The sequence below is a fragment of the Centropristis striata genome, chromosome 20, assembly GCF_030273125.1.
Source record: "Centropristis striata isolate RG_2023a ecotype Rhode Island chromosome 20, C.striata_1.0, whole genome shotgun sequence".
Taxonomy (NCBI): Eukaryota; Metazoa; Chordata; class Actinopteri; order Perciformes; family Serranidae; genus Centropristis; species Centropristis striata.
In genome coordinates, this window is record NC_081536.1 from 18,990,419 (window position 1) to 19,004,033 (window position 13,615).

Sequence of the window (13,615 nt, forward strand, 5' to 3'; positions counted from 1 at the left end):
CGACAGTGTTTGAGGCCCGGAGAAAGACCACGAGGCGGCTGTAACTGTCTGTGCTCCAATGGATGACTATCCTCCACCTAAAATAAAGCAAACCATTATTTAACATGTCTACGTGCCTGGCAGGATGCTACATCTTATTTCTGTGTTTATTCAGATGGCACATCAATGCAACACATTTATGCTGCAGCAGATGATCCTTAAACACAGGTCTGAATGTTCACAGCTGGTCATAACTCTAAATATCCACCAGGGGCGCTCACAGCCCATCTGTTGAGCTCCTTGCTGTCAGTCTCTTCAGGTTCAGGTTCAAGTTACTTTATTTGTACCTGTTGGTAGGCTTGTGTGCAGAGAGTCACACATTCACATTAACAACATCAGACAAACATGAAAAATAAGACGTGTGGAGTGCAGAAAGAACTCAAAAAAGTTCAATCCTCCTGAAAAAAGGCTGCTGATTTTCTGTACAAATTACATAACGCAAAAAATAAAATAAATCAAACTCTTGTCTGAATTGAGTTTATGTCTTAGAAATCTGATCATTTTCAACCTGATCAAAGCTCTTGAAAGTAGCCATACATTTTCATCAGTGTGTGCATGTGACCTTTTTTTTTCATTTTTCAGCCAACAACTCAAACTATATCTTTCTGTTAAACAAATATATAAAGATTATGAATTCAAAAGAAACATTCTTTCTGAGTGCATACTCTTAAAACAGATGTAGAAATATGGTCCACTCAAATATATTCCACATCCTTAAACATTATTCACAAACTTTTCAATCACATTCATACTAATTAAACCTTTTCTCATTATTATTCCTATTTCAACTTCTTGCCCATTTAAGCCAACATTGTAGTTTAGAGTCAGGTCTTCAACAAACTTCAAAATATTCAACTTTTTAGTACATTATTGGCGTCATTCAACTTTTCAATGCTATTCATATTAATGTCATCTATGTCCACTTTTCCAATTATTCCTACTACTTCAACTCATCTCTAGTTATTAGAGTTATTAGTGAGAAAAGGTACTGATGGATTGACATTAAATTTGGTGCACATCTTCATTAATTTGTCAAAAAGTTTGGCTGATGTCCAAAATACTACAAACATATTAACATTCCCATCATCCTCAGTTGTACTTTTGGTCGAGTGCTCATTAGCAAATAGCTTGTTGTGAGTCCCCTAACGCACCTTTCACCATCCTCAGAAATCTTTTAGCTTGAAAAAAAAATCTATAAATCTTTTGAAACGTTTGTACTTGGATTTTATTCATCCAGTTACTTGTAGCATATATGCAATATGGTCTCAATTTAATTTCAAAGGTTTCTCCACATTATAATGGGGAAGGAACCTTTACCTATCTGTTTTTAGGGCCAAAAGTAGTGAAATTTTAAAAAAAGTTTTTAATCATAAATGTTAGCTAAGACCAAGCTACTACTACTTCTACTAGCCTGTAGGAGTTTCATTTGTTTATCATAATCCTGCACTTTGTTTTTGTTTTGTTTTTCAATTTCCCTCAGCTGTCATGTAAAACTGTTCATCACATGTATCAGTCTTTCCGCTGCCTTGGGTAGAAGTGTTTCGAGGAAGTAAGGAGCTGACTGGAGGCAAAAAGGTCGCAGGGATCACATGCTGGCCTCCGACAGTATATGGATCATCTTGGAAAGTGGAAACATAAACAGCATTTGTTGTTAGGGCATTACCAGCAACAGCATTGGAGGCTTTTTGCTTTGGATCCTTTGAAAGTATATATGAAATCAGCAAAACAATCTCAGAATGCAGATGTCATCTTCTTCTATGATGCCTTGATAAGCCAAAGTAACAATAAGTCATTTATCCCAACAAACTAAGTATAAACTAACATGTGTAAACAAAACATTTACATTTTGGATGACATGCAGAGAAGTAGAAACAAAAGACGTTCTCATTTAAAAACGTCTTTATTTCATCAACCGGATCCAAGACCATGTTTTCAGACTTGTTTACATTCAGACAACAAGGTGAGACCACATGCTGAGGACGGGAGAGGAGGCAGGTTTGTGTGCATGGGTGCTCTCTCATACAATCCTCTGTATGTCTGTGTGTACGTGTAGCTTTTCATACAGTCCTCTCTGTATATGGGCACGAGTATGGGCACTCTTGTGTGTGTCTGTGTGTATGTGTGTGTATGTCGCCTCTCTCTCTCTTTCAGACAGTCTTTTGATCCGTCGTCTCCGGAGCTGTTGAGGCAGATGCTGCTGAGTCCTCCTGGGCCTCGTCTAATCCCTGGCTGCAGCCTCGGTCACCTGACTGCACGCCGTCTTTCACCGTGACGGCTGCGTTGGAGTAAGAAGCGTCAATACTCTCGTATGGCTCTGATGTCCACTGAGGGAGAAGAAAGAGAGGAGACAAGGGACAGGCACATTAGAGTAGTGGCGGAGCGTCAGTTTTATGGTTAGGTCTAGATTTATGTTCATAATGTTTCGTTTTATAATGGAATGACAGAGGAAATGCATGTTTGAGGCAATGTTACTTTTGCAAGCAAGGTTGTTTCTCTCCTCCTATTGTCTGTTTCTGTCTGTCTGTGTAATGGGCAACGGCCAAAAGCCTTAATCTATGAAAATATACAGTTAAAAACAACCAAGACCTAAAAAGTGTATTGTTTAGATGTGGTTTAAACCAGATAAAAATTTGATTGATTACAGCTCATGGCAGACAACTACAATGCGACACGTTTTACAAGTGACCAAATCAAAAATTTAAAATTTATTTGGGTTTTTAAATTGTTGGAAACTTTTGGGTTAATGTAACAACACAACTCAACAAAATATCAAACATACGTCTATTTTTTTTTTTTTTTAACATGTTAATGCATAAACGTTAGTTATGATACCCTTATTTCACAAAATGTCAAGGGTATAACTTTTACCCTTATTTGCTCAATGCTACTCTCATATCTGCATAATAAACATGAAGCTACATGTTTTCTGAGTGAAAGTCATGTTGTAATGAGAGGACTGTAATCTGTGCAGCCTGTGCATAAAGAGGCAGGCTCTTTCCACGTCTACCTGTGTGGCTCTGCTGCTGGACCTGTGCGAGGGCCCCATGGCGATGTTGACGCTGGACGAGGACTGCGTGTCGGTGGTGTTGCCCCCTTCAGCAGCAGACAGCCCGGAGATAACCAGGCCGCTGGAGAAACTCCGCTTCCCAAACAGCAAGCTGAGAGTGGATGAAGACGAGGAGACCTGGGGGGAGACATGTAGCAGCGTAACACCAAGACGGGACACAAACATGCTCATTCACAAACAATGATCAGAGACAGCAGGCTTGTAGTCAATGATAACACTATAATCACATGCTTTGGCCATCAGCTGTGAAACTTTTCTTGAATAAGCTTTTATGAAAATGAGAAACATGAAACACTCTGCCACTTTAACTATGTAACATCAAGTCACTTTTTTTGCTGATAAATATGGCACTACTTTAACATATATGATCTTTTTTAGCAATTTATTTAATCCACGATACAGTTGGAAAATGTTTACTTACTACTGAAAATAGGCGATAAGATTAAGAATGTGTGTGAAAATGTTACAGTAGCATTGAAGTGATATTACAGTAATATTACATAGCTTGCACACACAATACACAGCGTGTACCTCAAGTGCATGGAGGAATTAAAATTCATCTGGAAGAAAATAGTCCTATTAAGAACATGAAGTAGTGGTGCACGTCAGCCTCTTGTGGCAGAGATGAGTAACACAACAACAAACAACACAAAAATTATCTTTACCAATAAAAAAAAAAACCTGCCAAAACTTTTTTTCACCTGGTTTCATTGATGAAGAAAGAAACTTAAAAATATATATATGCTGGCAAAACCTACTTTTTACCTGATTCACAGATAGAAAAAAAAAGAAAGATAGAAATGATCCTGACAAACATTTTTTTCCACACGGGGGAGAAACCAGTTTAACACTTACCTCTCTCATACATTTGTTTGTGTTGCCTGAAGTCTTTATATATTTGGTTCAGTCTAAGATCAATTCTTTCTTCATTTTGTGTGTGTACATCCAAGAAATGTTTGTATAGAAGTGTAATAAGCTCGTACCTGGCTGGAGCGCTGCTGATGCTGCGCTGCCTGGAGCTGCGAGCTGATGCCACCTGCTCCTGAGAGACGAGGGACCTGAAGAGACACCAACATCCTCTTATTGCTTTGTTCTCTTCTTATAGCAAGAATGGAGGCTCGACGTGTGTGTGTGTGTGTGTGTGTGTGTGTGTGTGTGTGTGTGTGTGTGTGTGTGTGTGTGTGAGTACCTGGGAGAATATAGAGGCTATTGAAGTGTTAAAGGACAGCTGACTGTTGGACAGACGCTGGACGAGCCCGTGTGTGGAGCCCGAGTCCAGAATGGGTCCTGATTGGCTGGTGACAGGGGGACGCTGACTCTGAGGTTGCACTGACCGACTGCGGTACTCTCTCCTGGCTGCAGAAACACACACACACACGATTACATACTGATATGAATTGATAGAAAACTAAAAAACATACCTGGGTTTAAGAAACCTGCCACATTATTATGCTTTCTTTTTTTGTAAATTAAAGGTAATGAAAGCCATTATGATTTATTCATTCATTGATTTGTATTACAGTATCCACTGCAAACATATCCAAAACAAAACTGCCTTAAAAATATCAGATATACTAAAAGTAGTCAAATAAAAACAGAAACATAAATTTTGTTTATTTTACTGTCAGCAAATCCCAAGAAAAAACAAACAAAGGGTTAGTCTGTGTCTCAATACTTTCTAACTTCTACCATCTGTGGCTCTCAGTGCAAAGCTCATTGGCTCCTACTACAAACTAAAATCCTCAAAAATGTGACACAAATATACAGTTCTGTTGTTTTTGGTCTTTGTTTTTGGTATTTGTAATAACACCTAACTCCTTTAAAAGCAGCAAAAGTGAAAAAAAAATCATGATTAAGCTTACAACTAAAACCAAACTTAACTTATGTATCTTTTACTGAACAGGGTGACAAGAGTCATATGGCAGCAAAATGGCTAAGTTAAGTCAGTTTCACAGCTCTATTGGACTAAAAGGTGCTTATATTAGCCAATTTAAGCTAGTGGTTATACCTGACAAGGGTTACAAAGGGTCAAAAAAGGTCCGATTAATTTCCAGAAAGGATGAGTTTTGCCCAATTGTAATTTAAAATGTATACCTGAACTTTTTTGGGGGGGAAATAAAATAAAATAAAATAATGCACAATTACGCAACACTGCTTTATATTGCTGATGGAATATTTATTTAATTTGTAAGAAGGTGCATAAGCCATTTTTCAAAAGTTACATAGTCTTTAACAGGTAAATACAAATAAAAAACTTTTTTTTTTAAATAAATAAAACTATAAGAATCCTGCATATATTATAGTACCTGCTCGTGTGTGTGTGTGTGTGTGTGTGTGTGTGTGTGTGTGTGGTAGCTCACTCACTCTGGGAACCAAAAGCTTTACACAAGTTTATTTTGGAAGTTAGACATTTTCGGATTACGGTTTGAATCAGGTTCTGGTTCAGGTGTCAGTAAGGAACTCGTGAATCAATGCAGTCAATAGGGATTTTCCACAAGAATAGTAAGTCAGGTTTGTGTTGGTGTGTACCTGCGTTGTGGTGTCTGTGGCTGTGTGTCGTCCTGGCTCTGTGCTGGTAGAGGCTCAGGCTGTTGGACGTGACGGAGGACGGCCGGTTGTGGCTCAGCGAGGATGAACCACCGGCACCGCAGTCCACGTCCTCCATGTTCACACCACTGTTGCAGCTGGTCAGGTTGTCCTTACGCACTCTGCAGAACACACACACACACACACACACACACACACAAACACACAGCGCAGATTGATTTATTCATGTCCGAATCAGTGCAAGGGACCCAAACTGGCAAAGGACCATCAAAAATTTAAGCCTCGACTATTCCAGCTGGTTAACCACACACACACACATACACACAAACCTCCACTCAGAGAGAGAGAGAGATGTTGCATAACTGTGCGGGCATATGTGACACACACTAGTGCAGCCTTCCTCTTCAATTAGTTAAATGTGTTCTAGCTGACGAGGCCTGGCCATCTCCTGGCTCCTCGGCTACTTACTGAAATTAATACAACTCCTTTAAGTCGAGGCCAATGAAACAGGATTAACAAAGTAATCTAATCTAAAAGGAAAACTCAGCCTGTAAGAAGCTTAAGAGAGAGACACACAGTCTCTCACACACACACACACATTAGCTGACCTGCGGAGGTTAATGCAGAGCCTTTACAATAATGGATGCTCGAGGTAATGTGTAAAAGAGAGAGTGGTAAACAAAAGAGAGGAGAGAGGGAGAGAGGGAAGGAAGGAGCAACAAGAGTCAAAGCTTTTGGCTGCTGTCCCATTCTGCAATCCTCTTTCTCTCAAGTGTGTACTCCCACTGTCCCTGTGCATTTAGTTAAAACTGCATCAAGTTGGAGAAGAAGTCTCTCCGCAGCACCAACTTATACTGAGTCAATATCTGTAAGTCCACAGAGAAGCTCACTCAGCAGTCAGCAGTTTTTTTTTTACTTTATCTGGGGGGATTTACACCAAATACAACCAGCTAAACAACTGACCATTATAAAGTCTGTTTAAATTTCACATACAAAGTACATTTACAAACAACAAATGGGTTAATATAATACAAAATATGTTATTAAGAAATTAATAAATTCTTGATTGTGTTTGCAAATATTGCTGCAAAGCTCAAAGGTCACATCAGGTTCAGTAACTCAGAATTTGTCAATAAAGAAAAATGTCTTGTATTCTGTGCCTCGGTATGCTATTTTAGGGTCTGCATCACACAAAATTACTCTTGTATATGAAGGGCAGCCTACTTTGCAGCAGTGTGCAGTAGTTATTCAGCAACTCCAAAATTAACCTCTCATAAAATGATATAATGTCTACTCCGATACATCTAAGCTGCACATGATGAGGGACATTCTGAGCAACAACCCTCAGCTCAAAGTGATTGCATATGACCTCTGAGGCTGTGAGAAGCATGCAGCACAAGATTTTACTTTAAGTGTGCACTCTAAATAATGCCAAATAAATTCAATTCAGCCTCTTATCAAGAGTAACTTTTTCAAGGACCTTCAGAGACCGATGGTTGTAGCTAAATAAAAATAATGAGGGACTTCAGCATGTGAAGAATGTCTAATGAAGAGCACAGTGTTATTAGCTGTTAGAGTTTGTCTAAGGACAGGTTGAGGCAAGGAGGAAAGAACTGCACTCTTGACTGAGGTGGAAATATAAAGTGAGTGTTTGTATATGCAGAAATGTATTTATTCCAAACTGACCGTAGCCATTTAGAGCAGAGCCAAGATCGAATAACGTCCAAGCTTAAAGCGCCTCCTCCGATGCTGCGAAGCGTACGGTGTGTTCCTGCGTATGATGTCGTTAGTGGTGACACGTACCTGGAAGATGATAAAATAAATGTCATACTGTTAGGAACAAGGTACACCTGCACAAAGATAAACTGTAAAAAATAAGACAGTTTTGAACAAAAAAAAAAGATTTACAACATTTTTCAGATTTCAAAAGCATGCATTCTGCAAAAATGAAGTGAGTAACACACACAAGACATTTTTATCAATGCAAATTTTATATTGATTGATGACACATACATAGGGTAGCCCAGCGGCTGGTCGCATGACGAGTTCACCATGTTCCTCAGCGCCTGCTTCGAGTTCTGGATGCTGCCACGTTCTGGGTTACGGTTCCGTAAAAACACCAACTCCTGCTGCTGGCCCGCCCACAGACCTCGCACACACTCCTTATTGATCTGTGAAGAGAGATCAGGTCTGATCATACAAGAAAATACACAGTATAATGACTTATTAAAGAACTATTAAGTCATTTATGTTTGGCAGGAACCAAAGAAAACTATCTTGTCATCAGGTTGTTTTAGTTTTACCATCGTACTTCCATCACTGAACAGCTTAAACTTTATGTGGCGGAGGATTAGAAGGAAATGAATGCACTTAACAAAGAAACTGCAGAGTCAAAAAGATTGTTTAACAAACCTATTAAAACCCACACAGATAAAAACTTTACTTAAAGGAAGAGCTCAAAACTACTTCAATATACTTAACACTGTTGGAGTCTGCATCATCTCTGTTTGCTTAATTGGATTTACACTCTTTCTGCAGCACACTTATGTTAAATAAAAATGTACTTTAACTTATGAATGAAAAATTAATGAAGTTTGCACTCTCACGAATCACAGGGCAGAACACGAATCATTTTTCACTTCTGGTAATATTATTAGATGGGAAAACGCCCTGGCAGAGGTCTGCACTCCCCACATGTTCTTCTATGTAAATATTTGTAGAATAAACTGGAAAACTGAATCATGACTTATGTTTACACACATTTCTAGAGACTATTTCCATGGAAGGTGCTGCCTCTAACCAGGTAGAGGAATTTAAGGAGGACCAACAAATTGGAATTTTTGGACATTATAAAGACTTTGTCTTTATTCCACAGAATACAACGACCAGAAAATACCAGAAAATAATACTCCCCTAGGACCTCCTGTGTACTTTTTTTTTTTTTTTTTTTTTTTAACCTTGATTTGAATTGTCGGTGTTTAGTGTGTCCACCTAACCATATTGGATTGTTTTGCTTTTTTTTGTTGTCGTTTTTTGTCATTTATTTGTCTGATGAAAAAAAGTAATGCATTTTGTGAGTTGTCTTTGAAGTTCAACTTGAATAAAATTTTAAATGAAAAAAAAAAGAATGCAAAAATGTCGGACTATTCCTTTAACATCATAAATTTAACGTTGGACAGTTTCAACTTACAGTGCTGAGAGATGAGTTGAAGTTTGAACATTCAGCATTGCAGACTAGAAATATTGATTGCTGTGGTCACTTTTTGCAACGGGTTGATAAAAGCTTTACTTTTAATGTTAAGACATTATAATGTGCAAGTCTGCATTTTTCAGTAAACACTCACATGCTTCACATTCATTCAGATCCTGTCCTGTGACTCAGGTACTGATCACACCCATATCCTTTACATATTAAGAAGAAAGCATCTGGAGAGGCTCTCAGGTGCCGTCTTGTGATCAAATGTCACGTTTGTGTTCATATATGTGTTCAGACAGGATGGTTTGTCATGCTTTATGCACACTACAAAGCTGGCATGTCACATGATGGATATCCTTTACGTTTTAACATTTTGTGCATAAATCTGAAAATGTAATTATTTCTTCAACACACAAACCCCCTCCTGCCACCAACACCCCTCCACCCCTTTTACCTTGATGACCTTGAAGCTTAGGTGGCGTTTGTACAGCATGATGATCTTATACTCATCCGTGCCGTCATCGATCATGTGTCTCAGGGTGAGCAGCGTGTCGCGGCTGGATAGCACCGCCTTACGCCAAGCAGGGTCACTCTCGTGGCAGATGACCAGGCTGCTGCGGTAGTTTGTGATGGCTTCATACAAGATAGATGCCTCCTCGGTCTCCTCCAGGCAGGTGAAGTGATCCTGAAAGGCATGATGTGGGATTTTAATCTGATATCAGGTAAAATGCTACTCCAGGAATGAGAAACAGCAATTATGAAGATTTTTAGAGACTTTAAATGATGAACAAATGTCTGTGTGCACTTTACCTGATGTAGCTTGAGGCTCATTCTGACTGCAGGAGCCACCACCTTCTGCAGGAGGTCCAGATCAGCAAAAACCCACTCGTCTTTGGTGGCGATGCGAAAGTCGCCTTTAAACAGGGTGTTAAAACCGTACAGAAAAGACTCCAGACTTGGTGGTTGAAGGCAGAGAACGAGAAAGAAGAATATGAATCCATAAAATATTTTATACAATATAAACAACACAAAAACAAAAAATTCATGAGTGCGGTGACAGAAATGCTGTTTGCATTATGTGGTTAAAGATTTAGCTGCTAGTGCCCCCTTCTGGTGTATCTCTCAAACTGCAGGTACATATCCACTGCTGCTGATAATACTATTGATACCTTTTTGGAATATTTGCAACCAGTGAAATTGTACAATTATGTATAATTTTTGCATTTATCGAAAAAAAAAAATATGTATATTTCTGCATCTCCATGAGCTTCCCACAGGACTTGATTCAATTTGGATTTCTTTAATTGGGTTTGGATGGGGTTTGTTGAAATCTAACTAACATAACAAAACAAATAAGTCACACCACCAATTGCACTGCAACTCCTGTGTTCAGTGAGGTGAAATGACTGTTTTTATCAATAGAGTCTGGTGTCTTTGAAGAGAGCAGAACTGCTTCAAGTCCCATAGCGTGAACTTAAACAGGACTGTCTGACAGCAATGTAAAGCAGTGAAAATATTCAAAACTGAACAATAGTGTACTTTAAAAGTGATATTTTTATGTGACGAGAACATTCTTTGCTGTCCACGCCTACAGCAGTACTTTATTTAGCTCCCATGTCAGTGCTCCTGCCTGCTTCTCCAAACTGGGGCATGCTCACTGCCATCTACTGTAGGAAAGTGCCTCATACAAAACAACTCAAAAAAAAAATTCCCCTTAAATGTATTTGTGTTGCTCAAGTTTTACCTGTTGGACATGTTGTGTGAGGCCGTGCCGAGGGATCTCCTCCCCAGGACAGAGAGAGCATAAGACAGAGTCACCAAAGGAGAGTCTTCATCACTGTCCACAGGCTGGACACAAACAGAGAGACAAGGACAGGGCAACATGAAGATATGGCATATGGGACAAAAATAATACAGATCTGCTAAAAAAAATATCACGAGGAAATTATAGTAAGAGTTGTTAGGCAATTTGCAACTTTTAAAGAAGTTTAAAGCCACTGTAATGAAACATTTGCTTTCCTTTTGCTCATTACTCATTACTAATTAGATAGGAAAATTTTTTTTAAAAGTCATAAGAATAGCTAGATCAACAGAAAATAAATCAGCAATTTTTCATGATCAATTAATAGATTAAGTCGTTTTTTTTAAAAACAATGTCTCTTTAAATTTGGTTATTTGGTGTTTTTTATGGCCTATTTAGAATTTGGACTGTCAATAAGAGAAAAATGCACTTTGATGGGCATTTTTTACTATTTTCTCATATTTTAATGAATAAATGATAAAGCTGTTATGTGAGGAAAAAAGGCTCATGTTAGCTGCTGTAACCCATAATGAAGTTTGACAGAATAATCTTTAAGTGACGCACCGTCTCCATCTTCCCAGCACAGTGCTGGATCCACTCCAGGTAGACGTTGCAGAAGCTGGCGCGCGTCACGCCCTGCAGACAGTGCACATAGTCTTCATCGATCTTCACACTAAAGACCTGAGGGTCACGCTCGATGTGGTGCCACTTGGTGTAGGACTGCAGCGCCTCCTGGACGGTGACCTCTTTGAGCCAGGTGGACAGTTTGGGTGATATGACCAGGTAGTAGATAATACTCTGAGAAAAGAGAAGAGGAAGGAGGGAAGAAGAGTGAAGGAGCAGAATACTAAACACAAGAGAGGGAGATGGTTGTGTGCTGTAGCTGCTGAGCACATCTGGAGTTTCTATTGGCAAGCTGCCATTTGTAATAATGATTAATGCATAAGATACTGTTTTATCAATTTAACTGTTTAACCTTTTGTCAGGCGAATCTTTAAGAGCCCGTAGAGACAAGTGGAATATTCAATTTTCAGTCCACCACTAAAGAGAAGCTGATTAAACAGGTCAGAAGTTGATTCTAACAGTGACTCAGTTTAATCAGTATCATAAAATGTCTGCTTAAATACACAGAAGAGATAACAGGATCGAAGCAGATCAGATGCAGTATGCTCAGGTGTTTTTACATGCTTAAAAACATAAGAAAGGTAAAGACAGTAAACAACTAGACCTGCCATCATACTTATTCTCTGCATACTTGCCTTGTCTGCTCTTGTGCCATATCTGGTTTTACTCATCGTCTGTAATATAACACACTTTCATTTGATCAAGTTTTTAAAGCTGAGCTGATTGTCTGCTGCACGTTGTTTTGTATCAGTTTCCTGCTTTTTATCCTATTAAGCTGTTCAGGTTGTGCTGTATCTGTTTCTAATTTTCTACTTTGTGCACTTTATTTCCTGTTTTATGAGCCACTTGACAACAGTTTAAAATTAGTTTGGCTTACACTGGCACATTTACCATGAAGTCAACCAATGTGCATCATCATCATAGAATAAATCAGTGAAATCAAAATATTAAGAATAATTCTATATTTCTTTAGGGAAATCCTGCATTGTTTGTGGAAAAGAACCCATACAGACAAAAAGAAAGAAGAAGAAATTTTCTAACACTTTATGAAACTTTCCCTTGGGAAATCTGAAATTTAAAAACATGTCAAGATTCACAACACTGAAAAAAGTCCAAGGTACATATGACAGACAAATGATGAATATCAATATGTTAACCCAGTTACCTTGTAAAAAGGCAAAACTTTTTGGATTCTGTTTACTTTCACAGTCATATCACTGTAAAACTACTTCTGTGACAGAAAGAGATGCACACAGATGAAGCGTACCTTCAGGTAGTAGGTTATGAGCAGTTTCCGGAGGTCGTACACTTGCAGCATGGTGGCAGCGTTGTTCTCACTGATGCTGTAACCTTCCAGCAGGTACTTGGTGGCCGTCACCTCCCAGGCCAGCCAGCGCAGGTTGAAGGCCGCGTTGCAGGACAGCATGTGGGGCAAATGACCCGGCTCGCAGCAGCAGCACGCATCGTCCTCCTCCACGCCCTCTGTGATCGCCTCCACCTCTCGCTGCTGGCAGTACGTACCTGGGATAGAGAGAGGTGGAGGTGAGACACGAATTAGCTTGTCAGAGAGAAGAGACGAAGGAGGTAGTAGTGGTCAAACTGTACCTCTGAACTCCAGACCCCTCAGCTGGAAAGTGACCAACCCGTTGCCGATCTCGATGAGGTGGACCAGGGCATTGAGGTAGTCAGAAGCCAGAATGAAACAGTCTCCGGCGCTGTAGTTGCCCCATCGGCCCAGCATGAGGTCGCCACAAAGTGAGTGCTGCAGCGAGCGAGTCAGGTACTCGTAGAAGATGGAGTTTAGGTTGCTATCATCACACCCTGCAGGAGAAAGATAGTAAGAAAGTGTGCAGTCAGACGATCAGATGAAGATATCAAACAAACGGATGATATATTTCATATACTACTATTTGATTTAGAGAGGATGTCAGTGCAGTAAGAAGGAGCTCACCTGTCTCTTTATCCACTTGGGACACCAGTCGGCTGTTAGAGTTGTCGATACGCTTTGTGCTGCAAGAGATGGGAGACATAAAAAATTGTAAAAACTGCTGTTGAGCCCAAAAGGAAGTCAAAAGGTTTAATTTATGCTGCGGTGACAGAGCTTTTTCAAGTTATTGCCATGTGAATGTCATCATCTTTTCTGCTATGTATATAGTGCTATATTTTTATTTATATAACTATGTTTTTACCTCATTCCATTCTTTCATATTTAATATCCTTATTTTTTCTCATTACATTTGTGCAATACTGCTGGGAAAAGGGTCCAACTTTTAAACACAACACAAACTCTTATTTTCATATACAATGTATAAAGAGCTTTATTTTATATATGCAAACCCAC

The 13,615-nt window shown here is 39.2% G+C and overlaps 1 protein-coding gene across 1 annotated transcript in view; it reads right to left on the reverse strand.

Moving 5' to 3' along the window:
- Positions 1–1,920: 1,920 nt before the first annotated feature.
- The window catches only part of pcnx2 (pecanex 2), a 33,026-nt gene continuing 21,331 nt past the window's right edge, over positions 1,921–13,615 (reverse strand). Inside the window, exons 27-40 of the mRNA XM_059359747.1 lie at positions 13,226–13,284; positions 12,880–13,095; positions 12,542–12,795; positions 11,215–11,448; positions 10,594–10,697; positions 9,660–9,804; positions 9,304–9,534; positions 7,667–7,824; positions 7,340–7,456; positions 5,636–5,814; positions 4,296–4,462; positions 4,090–4,164; positions 3,047–3,223; positions 1,921–2,363 (exon numbers count right to left, since the gene is read on the reverse strand). Of these exons, the coding sequence (XP_059215730.1) occupies positions 2,187–2,363; positions 3,047–3,223; positions 4,090–4,164; positions 4,296–4,462; positions 5,636–5,814; positions 7,340–7,456; positions 7,667–7,824; positions 9,304–9,534; positions 9,660–9,804; positions 10,594–10,697; positions 11,215–11,448; positions 12,542–12,795; positions 12,880–13,095; positions 13,226–13,284 (2,293 nt within the window). The 3' untranslated portion in view covers positions 1,921–2,186. The remainder of the gene's footprint in view (positions 2,364–3,046; positions 3,224–4,089; positions 4,165–4,295; positions 4,463–5,635; positions 5,815–7,339; positions 7,457–7,666; positions 7,825–9,303; positions 9,535–9,659; positions 9,805–10,593; positions 10,698–11,214; positions 11,449–12,541; positions 12,796–12,879; positions 13,096–13,225; positions 13,285–13,615) is intronic.